The sequence below is a fragment of the Aptenodytes patagonicus genome, chromosome 6 (assembly GCF_965638725.1).
Source record: "Aptenodytes patagonicus chromosome 6, bAptPat1.pri.cur, whole genome shotgun sequence".
Taxonomy (NCBI): Eukaryota; Metazoa; Chordata; class Aves; order Sphenisciformes; family Spheniscidae; genus Aptenodytes; species Aptenodytes patagonicus.
Window position 1 is genome coordinate 12,725,134 of NC_134954.1, and position 10,122 is coordinate 12,735,255.

Below are 10,122 nucleotides of genomic sequence, written 5' to 3' on the forward strand. Positions count from 1 at the left end.
CTTCGCGGGCGGGCGCGCACGCCTCCCGCCCCTCCGCAGGCATGCGGGCTGGCTGCGGCGGGGGACGGGGACGGGAGGGGGGAGCTCCCTCCCGCCCGCCCGCCGGCCGCCTCACACGGCGCGGCGGGGCGGGGCGGAGGCGGCGGGGGCGGAGGCAGCGGGAAGGGAGGGGAGGAAAGGGGGCAGGGCTCTGCCGCCCACCGCCCCGCGCCTCGCCCACGCTGAGACCGGGCCCGAACTCATCGCCGCAGTGTCGGCGGCGCCGGCTCCTGCCGCTTTAAGCGGCCGTGCCCATTGTTTGCGCCGCGGCCAATGGGCGCCGGCGGCCGCGGCGCGCGCGGCCAATGGGCGCGGCGCGGGGCAGCGCGCGCGCCGCCCCCGGCTCTATAAGAGGGGCCGTGGCGCCGCGTGAGTCCCCACTGGCTCGCGCAAAGCCATCTTGGCATTGTTCTGCCCGCGCCGCCGCCCGCGCCGCCACAGCCCCGCCACAGCCCCGCACGCCCCCGCCATGTCCGACACGGCCGTGGACACCAGCGCCGAGATCTCCGCCAAGGTGAGCCGCCGCCCCGCGCCTCGCCCGCCGCTCGCCGCTTTTTTCCTGCTGTAATTTTTTTTTCCAAGCGATTTTTTTGCATTTTTTTAGCTTTTCCTCTTTTTCAAAAAAATTTTTTTTTACCCCCCCCGTTTTCCCGCCCGTCGCCCCCCCTTCCCCCCCTCCCCCCCCCCCCCCCGTTGAAGTTCGCGGTGGGGCTCGGTGCGGGGCCGCCGCCGCCGCGCTCGCCGTGAGGAGCTGCCCGCGCCGTTTCTTTGTCTACAGCGTGCGGGAAACGTGCTCGCCGCCCTCGCCGGTGCCGCGAGCCCCGCCGTGCCGCGCCGGGCTCCGCGGCCCGCTCCCTCCCGCCTTCCCGGGGACGACGGTGGCGGCCGCGGGGCCGTCCCGCCGCGGAGGGGCTCGGGGAGTGCGTGTGGGGGGGAGCACGGTTGCGCCTCGGCACCCGTCTCCGGCGGGGGGATGGCGGCGGCGGGCAGCGCTCGCCTCATTCAATCCGCTGCGGGAGCTTGACAGCCCCGTCAAACTTGGGTCCCGCTCGGCCCCGTCCCTGCGGGGGGGAGCGCTCCGGAACACGCACCGGAGGGTTGGGGGGGGGGGGGGGGGGGCAGTGACTGTTGTGGAGTTGCTCCCCAAAAGCCGGAGCGGGGGGATGGCGGCGATTGCTATTTCGGAGTTGCACCCGGTTGATGCCGGGGGGGGGGGGGTGTCAATTGCTGTGTTGGTGTTACCCCCGGAGGAAGCGGGGGGTAGTTGCGATTTCGGAGTTGCCCCCCCCTCACCCCCCCCCCCCGGAAGGGTTGGGGGGGCAGTTGCTGTGTCGGAGCTGCCCCGGATGGGGGGTTGCTATTTCGGAGTCGCCCCCGGAGGCGGGGGGGGGGGGGGGCGGAGGGCTGCGCCGGAGCTGCCCCCGGAGCGAGGGGGGGCGGCAGTTGCTATTTTCGGAGTTGCCCCGGCGGGGGCAGCCCCCGCGGCGGAGCTGCCCCGGGTGCGCTGGGGCGGTGGGGCTTGGGGCTCCGGACCGAGCTCCCCGCAGCGGGATAACTTTGCTAGTCGGTGATGGGGAGCGGTCGGGGAGCGCCGGTACCGGCCGGGAGAGGCTCTCTCGGGAGTCCCCGCTGCGGCTCCCGGCGCCCGCCTTTGTCTGCGAGCCGCGGCGGAGCGTCCCCCGGGGGCGCCGGGCACCCGGGCGGGCTGCCCTCCCCGCCGGGTCGTGGGCGGCGATGCGCCCCGTCGAGCCCGGGGTCGCGGCCGGGTCCTCCCGCCGCTGCCGGGAAAGTTGCGGGGGGACCCGACTCGATCCGGGAGGGTGCGTGGGAAGGTGGCGGGGGATGGGGCGGCCGTGACCGGGGGCCTCCTCACCCTGTGCCCCGGCCGGCACCGGGCCGTGCCGCTCCCGGGGGAAGCGGGGCTGGAGGGGAAAAAACCCGGCAGGGAGGAGGAAGGTTTACAAAAAACAACCGTCAAACGCCGTCTCTGGCAGATTTCGATTTCACTTCTGTTTCCCTCTGCCGCAGCCGTACCCCCCCCCCCCCCCCCCCAACTCGCCCTGCCTCCGCTCCGGGGCCGCGGCTCGGTCCCCGCTGCCTCCAGCTCTCCCGGAGCCGGGAAGCGGCGAGGCGGGTCGATCCCCGTCCCTCTCCAGGGGAACGGGGCCAAGTTTGCCGTTAACCTTCCCCTGCCCTTTACAGCGTGGGGGAAGGGGGCCTCGTCCCCGGCTCGGCCTCCCGGGGGGGACGGGGGTCCGCGCTGCGGGGCGGGCGGAGGCGCGCTCGGCGGCAAGGTGACCCCCCCCGACACACACATACACACCCCCGGTGGCGGGGGCGAAGCGCGGAGGCACCGGGGCCGTTCGCCCTCGTCCCGCCTTGCCGTCCGGAGCGCTCCCGGGAGGGGGGGGGATCCCGCCCCGCCCGGGCGGCGGCTCCGCGCCGAGCGCCGCCCCCGGCCGCCGCCGTGCCGCGGGGCGCCCACCACGTGCGGCCCTGCCCGCGCCGCCCCCTGGGAGCCGGAGTCCGCCGCGCCGCCCCCCGCCGGGACTACACTTCCCGGCAACCCGCGGGGCGCCGGGCCGGCGCGCTGGCGGGCGGCCAATGAGAGGGGCGCGGAGAGTGGCGCGCGGTTTGAACGGCGGCCGGGCGCGTGGCGGCGCGGGGGAGCCCCCTGCCGGCGGGAGGCGCGGGCTGCGGCGGGTCCTCCGCCGTCCCGGGGGGGGCGGGGGGGTGGGTGGGTGGACGCGGCCGCTTGCTGGGGCGGCGGGCAGGGGCGATCCCGGCCCCCGTTCCGCCGGGATCCTGCCCTCTGCCGCGGCCTGCCCCTGCCGGGAGCTGCGGCTGCACGGGCAGTTGCTGGCGCTCGCGCCCTGGGAGCAGAGCGGGAGCGAAGGTAGAGCTTCCCGGGCAGTTGGTGTATGACTAAACACCATCGCTATTTTATGGACAAACAGCCTCGCCACACCTATAATTAGAGGCTCTGTCAAAGCTTTGGAGCTAAAGCAGTCCTGCTGCACGGACTCCTCGTTTGGAGGCTGCTGTACACATCTGTCTGTTTGTGTTGGAGGGGGCCTGGGGAAAGGGAGAAGCTGTGGTCCTTTCTGCAACCCTGTTGCTAGCACAGGCTTCATGACCTGGCATCCCGATGGTCGTTAAACTGAGAGCATCTTCAGTGGTGCGGGAAAGGTCAGGGCTGGAGATCGGTCCAGTGAAAATCCCCAAGAATGAGTTGTTCCTTCACCGGGAGAATCGCTTACGTTTTGTGAAGGACTCTCTTTGAAGAGAATGGTCGGGCGCAGCGAGATGTGGAAACTCTGACTGCTTGATTTGCTCGGTGTTTAACTTAGGAAATGCTTTGTCGCCCTCGTGCCTGTTTGCCTGATGCGAGGCAACGGTTGCAGAACGCAGCAGCGCGATGGTGCGCGAGAGGTTAAACGGTTCTGATCAGCCTCTGGGAAACGGGGGAGCAGGGAGCCGCTGACGGTGTAGAACTGTGGTGGAACTGGGCAGCGTGGAGGAGATGGCCTGGGATTCGTATGTGAGCAGTGAAAGGAGGCGGGAGCTTGTGGTTTTTGTTTTACCCCAGACTCCTGGGATGCTGGCTTGACTAGGTGAGGTTCGATCAACAGGTGTAGTCTCCCCAAAGCTTGCTTCCAAAGGAAGTCTTTCCTCGGTGCGCTGGCAGCCTGGGTGTCTCCGGTAACAGCATCCATGCGTGCCCTTCTGGGTCTGAGCAGTTTAAATAGCCTGGTGGTTTAAAACCCCTGCACTGTCTCGCCTAAGCAGCCTGCAGGGCAGCAGAAACCCTCCCAAAACGGAGCAACGGTCACGCTAGCAGGGCCAGGGCCGTGCTGTTACCCGCCGGTGTTCCCACGAGGAAGTGACAGTGGCTCAGCAGGAGTGAAAGTGCCCGCTCGCTGCGGGCTGCCGAGGCAGCCGCAAAGAGCAGGCGGGAGGGGGGCAAAGCCGCTTGCCGCCGCTGCAGCGAAGTAGGGAGCTGCCAGCAACTTCTAAACACCTCGCGGTCGCTGCTGAAGCCGGCTGTGTGGCTGTGCTGCTGGCCCCGGGGAAGGGCCTCTCTGCTTTCCTTGGCTGGGGTAACGCTCCTTGTGCTGAAGGATCTCGCTCCAGCTGATGGAGGAACAGAAGGGGAGGAGGATGCAAGCAGAGATGCCAGTGTTAAATCCAAGTGTTCGTTATGCGGGAACATAAAGTTGGATCCTCTCAGCCTGTTTGCCGAGCGGCTTGGCATGACATTTTGACAGTGATCAATAGCAAAAACACACACCGCTCTGCTCGCGGTGGAGATTTGAACCGAACTAGCCAGGCACGGCTCTTGGAGCAGTGTAAAAATAGACTTCTTCCCCCACCCCATCCTGTTACACTTAAAGCTGCGAGCTGGATCCTGGAGTCTCCTCTCTGCCGCTGCGAGAAAGGCCAGGCGTCTAATATTTGCCGTATGATTTTCCCCAGGCAGGGCAGGGACCGCAGTCTTTGCTAACGAGTCCCTGGGATTTGTTCCTGCTGCGAAGGTACCGAGCAGCCGTGGACGTCCGCAGCCCTGGGGCGGCGGAGCCCGTACGTTGGACGGGGCTGCCGGCTCTCCATGGCATTGCAGGAGCTTGCGTGGACTGTGCTAAGATGGGCAATCAGCCAGCTCTGCTGCTGTTGAGCATATGCAGGCGGCCAGCTCTGTGTGTTTGGGAGCTCAGAGGTGAAACAGAGCAGTCTCTTTTTAAGATAGCTTGTCTCTGGCAAGGCTGACTTGGATTGAGATTCGCCCCCACGCTCTCCCGTTCCCAAGGAGGAGCCAGAACGTGGCGACCAAATCACAGAGCAAATCGGTGTGAAGAGAAACCAGCTCCCGCTCTCTCTCGGACTGTGGTTTTCACACCTGATCTGCAGCTTCTCTGACCCAGGCACCTGGAATCGGGGTGACTTCTCTGCTTTTCTGCTCCTTCCAGGATCTAAAAGAGAAGAAGGAAGTTGTTGAAGAAACAGAAAATGGCAGAGATGCACCGGCCAACGGCAACGCTGTGAGTATGGCTAAGATCTGCAGGGAGAGGCAGCCCTTATGCCAACGCCTTTTTATTTTCCTCCCCTTCTGGCTTTTGCTGCGAGCTTGTCCCCAGCCCTGCCTGAGAGGGGACCCCTCCAAATGGCAGCACTGCACTGTGCGGAGCCCTCGAGCCTTTGGGGCTTCAGGTTCATCAGACGCTCCTGAGCCTGTGGGCAGTTCATGTGTGTGCAGAAAGGAAGGGCTGGGCTTGGATCCCCTCCCCGAAAGCCCTGTGAGGTTGTGTCCAGTGCCACCTCCTTCCTAGGCACTGGAAAAGGAGGGGAAAAAAAAAACCCGAACACTAGGTTTACAGTGTTGCAATTAGTTGAGCGGGGAAACACACTGTGTACAAGTAAACTGGTTGGCTTCCTATTTTTAACATGCTGGGGGAAATTCGCTCTGCATTTCAATGTGTCACAAGAGCCTTTGCAGTCTTTGTCTTGGCCTCAAAGCTGCAGCCCCCAGTTACTCTAGACTTGATCCTTCGTGCCTGGGCTCCCTGTGTCGTGTGGAGGCAGGCAGGAAGCGGGATGCGCGCCGGGGGCTCTGGCGGCCTGGTGCCTTGCTTTAGGCAGGAAAGGTGGGGACGCGCACTTCTGCTGAACGTCTTTTTTTCCCCCTTCTCCCTTCCCCAGTGCATTTTTTTTTTAAGTGATGTTTTGTCTTGCCAAGGAGAACGAGGAAAACGGAGAGCAGGAGGCTGACAACGAAGTAGACGAAGAGGAAGAGGAAGGTGGTGAGGAAGAGGACGAGGAGGAAGAGGGTGATGGTAACTTTCTCTGTTCCCCCCGCCCCCATCCCATGGCTGCGTCCTGCCCTGGGCAGCAGACTCCCGGGAAGCAGAGGAGAGCTCTCGCCAGCCGGGCTCAGTCCTTCCTTGCTCGCCCAGGCCACCGGTGCTGGGAGTGAAGTCAGCCTTGAATGCCTTCCAGCAGGTTGAGGGCAGATTCCTTCCTTCTTCCCTCCTCTGGCCAGGCGGCACCGTACCGCGGCACTGAATAAGCGCATTAGCCCTTCCGTGCGAGTAGTAAAACCCGCCCTTGACTCTTGTGATCGCAACGGCTGCCGCAGACGCGAGTGCCGGCTGGTGGGACAGCGACAGCCCTGGATGGCCGTTCCTTGGCACAAGGGATAAGTCACCATCCTTGTTCATGGAGCAGCTGCTGTGGACCAGCATGCTCAGAGGCTGATGTGGTCCCCTCTCCCAGCCCTTTCCCAGGCTGGGTGCCATGTGGAAGTGGGCAGATGAACCTGCAGCTCTTCCCCGCTCCTCCAACGGGAGCGGACAGGCTTGCTTTGAACCTTCCCTGTCTGCAGTGCCCCACATCTCCCTGTCCTCCCCTGTTTCCTGACCTGACCCAGCCTGGAAGTGGGTTTTGGCAGCAGCGACCAGAAATCCAGCAGTGACTTGCCGAATCACTTCTCACCCTCCCCGCTATTATTTTTTTCCCAGGATCTACTTGGATGAATAACATTGTTTATTTTTATCACTCGTTAAGGCTGGGAGAAAACCATTCTTGTTATGCTGAAATGAACTTGGGGCCCTTGATTAGCTGTTACTAGGCTAATCCCCTGTGAATTTTTGTTTTACGTGCTGACCTACTAACCTGTTGGCTAGTTTTGGGAGACAGGGACAGGGCTGGAAATCTAATGACCTTTAGGCCAGCGTCTATTCAGACAGTGTAAGCAGGGAAAGCTGCCTCCTTTGGGGTAGCGCTCTGCTCTCAGCAGCCTGCTGTCTGTCGTGCCCTTTGGTAGGAACTGGCTCACTAGGGGAAAAACTGGAAATTGTGGCCTTGTTCATACTTGGGATTTTAACCCTTGGGGACAGAGCACAGTGCTGCCGTGTGCTGTCCTGAGCTCATCTACCTCCAACCCTGCTTCGGGGTGGAAGAGGGGGAATACTTGTCTCTCCCTGCTCCCCTCAGGCAGGAGGGGGATGCGTGTGCCGCAGGCGCACGTGTGCAGGGTGGAAGTGTTGCTTGGATACTGCTGTGACAAGCCCGGGGATCGTCGGTCCCGCAGTGCCAGTCCCGCTCTTCCCAGCTCGCCGAGCGCAGGCAGAATTTGGCACGCAGTGCTTGGAGGCGTGAACGCCTCGCCGGGATCCCGCACGGGCTCTGTCCATCCATGCCCGTTGCCATCGGGTGATCCCTGCCCGAGAGATGCACCTGAGCAGCTGAACGCTGCAGGAGAGAGATTTAAAGGCAGCACGTGCAGCTTGCGTCAGCTTTTTTTTTTTCCCCAACACTTGCAGCCAAACTCCATCCTGGAGTTTGACAGCAGAGGGGAGCTTGAGGGTATATTTTTCTCACCCTTCTCCCCATCCCATCTCATTATTTGCTTTGCTTAAAGCAGCTCAAAGAACTAAAAATGCTCCCAATCAGCTTGGCGCTGTCACCTGACCGGCCGGCCTGGTGCATGTGATGGCTGCCGGGGTGTTGATCCATTGCTGGGAGATAATCTTGGCCCTTCCCACCGCATGGGCTGCGCCGTGGCTGGGCACACACTGGGGAAAGGAGAGGGGAAGGCAGGATGGGCTGACCTTAATCCCCTCGGCTGTCTATATGTGTGGCCCGTGGCGGTGGTTTAAAGCCAGCTTACTGGCCTTAACGGCCTAAGTTTTAGTAGGGTCTCCTGTTATACAAGGACGCGTCTCGGCAGCCGAGAGGTTGTTCCTCCTCTGGGGCCTCTGGTCATGCCCCCGAACCCCCAAAACTGGCTGAAGGCGATGCACTCTGTCGTTCTGATCCACTGGCCTATTTGAGCTCAAAGTGGGTCAAAGCCCAGAGCTCTCTGCTCATCCTCCTCTCTGGCTGTAAGATAAGTTGGTAGCGTTTGTTTGCCGTTCTGATAATTAGAAAGTGTTCTGACTCAGAACTAATGCGTTCTGGCTCTCTTAACTCATTAAAGATGGACTAATAGCTGCGAAGGGAAGCAGAAGTAATCTGGAGCGGTTAGGCGGAGCAGCCACTAGAAAGAGTTTTTTCCTCCCCCCTGCCCCCCCCCTTTGCTGTGATTTTGGCACTCGTGGTAGGTGCTGGTTTTCTCGTCCTGTTGCCTGCGCTACAAACGCGGTGTGAGCCGACTCGATGCTGCCAATCCTTATTTCCCCTTTGGTGGGTCAAGTCAGTTGGGGGATGCCTCAAAAGCCCCCGTGTCCCCGGGTGCCTGCTGTCCTGAGCAGGGGCTGTGCCAGCTGGGAAGACGGGACACCGGACATTGCAGCGTGGGGCTGGCCAGAATTAAACCCAGAGAGGAGGTGTGTGGTGCTGTAACCCTCCGAGAGGGTCTCACGTTCCTCCCCTTCTTCTCCATGCAGGTGAGGAGGAGGACGGTGATGAAGATGACGAAGCTGAGGGAGCCACAGGCAAACGGGCAGCTGAGGATGACGAGGTAGGAAGAGCAACCAGCCCCTCAGAGCCACCTGTGTCCCCAGAGGGCTTGGGGGGGGGGGGGGGGGGGGCATCAGTGGGGCTGGAGAGGCCGGGCTGGGCTCTGGGGCTGGAACGCCCTGCCTGTGCACTCCCCGTGCCTCTCCGGGGAGGCAGCCCAGTTCCGTTTATACGCTGGCCTGGTTAGTGGGGTGTCCGCTCTGCCTGCGCGGAGCCTCTGGCCCTGGGTTGGGGAGCCCCAGGGTGCTCATGGCGGGCCAGGGCGGGGGTGCTCAGGGGCTCCCCGAGCTGGCTGCGGGAGAGGATTTTGCAGGAGGGGGGAAACGCTTGCGTTGCTCTGTCCTTGTCCCTGAGGTGGGAGAGGGACCCGAAACCCTCTCCTGCCTCACTGCCTGCCTTGATGTGGCTCTCGCCAGCCCCCCCTGGCAGCCCTGCTCCCAGTCCCCTCTTCTGACGGCTTTGCTTTCCCCCCAGGACGACGACGTCGATCCCAAGAAGCAGAAAACCGATGAAGATGACTAGGCAGCAAATTATTATTATTTTTTTTTTTAAATAAGGAGGAAAACAAACCAACAAAAAAGGCCAGCGCGTCCTCTTCACCCTTGGGACCCCCCTTCCCTCCCGTTGCAACCCCCTCCCCACACACACACCTCCCCTTCCTCCCCCCTCCGCCGTGGTCATCCTCACCAAGTAGAGTGAACCCCGTCCCCGGCCCCCCAGCGCGGCGCTGCCACTCAACGAACATACGAAACGATTCGCCCGTTAGCGGGGAGAGAAACCCCCCTTCCCCCACAGACCCCCTCCCCCCCAAGCACCAAAACTTCAAGGCCCTGCTTTCTTTCTTAAAAGTACTTTAAAGGAGAATTTGTTTGTATTTTTTATTTACATTTTATATTTTTGTACATATTGTTAGGAGGTCCGCCATTTTTAAGTGATCTCGGATTGACCAAAAGGGGGGCTTTGAAGTGTATATCTCTCTTGTTACCTATCTCTGACTTGTGGTGTGACCAGGCCCAAACCATTATCTCAAAGGAGAATAAAACAAAACCTTGTAAAAAAATTAAAAAAAAAAAAGACAAAAATGCAAAAAAAAAAAAAATTTACAATCTTATTCTGAGCATTCCAGTAACTTTTTTTGTGTATGTACTTTAGCTGTACCATAGATCGTGGTTTGTATGAGGTGGCAAGGCCAAAGATAAAAAGGTTTTCTTTTTTTTTTTTCTGTCTATGAAGTTGCTGTTTATTTTTATTTTTTTTCTTTTTTTTTGGCCTGTTTGATGTATGTGTGAAACAATGTTGTCCAACAATAAACCGGAATTTTATTTTGCTGAGTTGTCCTAACAAGGCTGCCTCCCAACTGCTGCTTTTTGTTTTAGTTTTAATTTGTTTTAGTGTTTTGTTTCTTTCTTCCCCTTCTTTCTCTCCTTTCTTTCTTTGCTTTGGACTTGGGCTGGGACGAGAGTTGGAGAGAGGGTAGCGGGGTGCAGGGCGTTGGCGGGGAGGGCCTGGGGGCTGTGGTCCCAGCTGGTGTCTGCAGCGCGGGGCTGGGCCATCCCCCTGCTGCCGGGGCAGGCGAGGCAGCGTGTTCTCATGGCTGCGCTCTGTGGAGAGCTGCAGCTGTGCCCC

General features: G+C 61.3%; 1 protein-coding gene across 1 annotated transcript; it reads left to right on the forward strand.

Annotated features, from left to right (window-relative positions):
- The first annotated feature begins 344 nt into the window (after window positions 1–344).
- PTMA (prothymosin alpha) lies at window positions 345–9,840 on the forward strand. The gene is given in 6 exon segments (XM_076341186.1): window positions 345–473; window positions 476–553; window positions 5,007–5,078; window positions 5,777–5,870; window positions 8,424–8,497; window positions 8,971–9,840. Coding segments are annotated over 6 exon segments (495 nt in total). The 3' UTR covers window positions 9,019–9,840.
- Window positions 9,841–10,122: the final 282 nt, after the last annotated feature.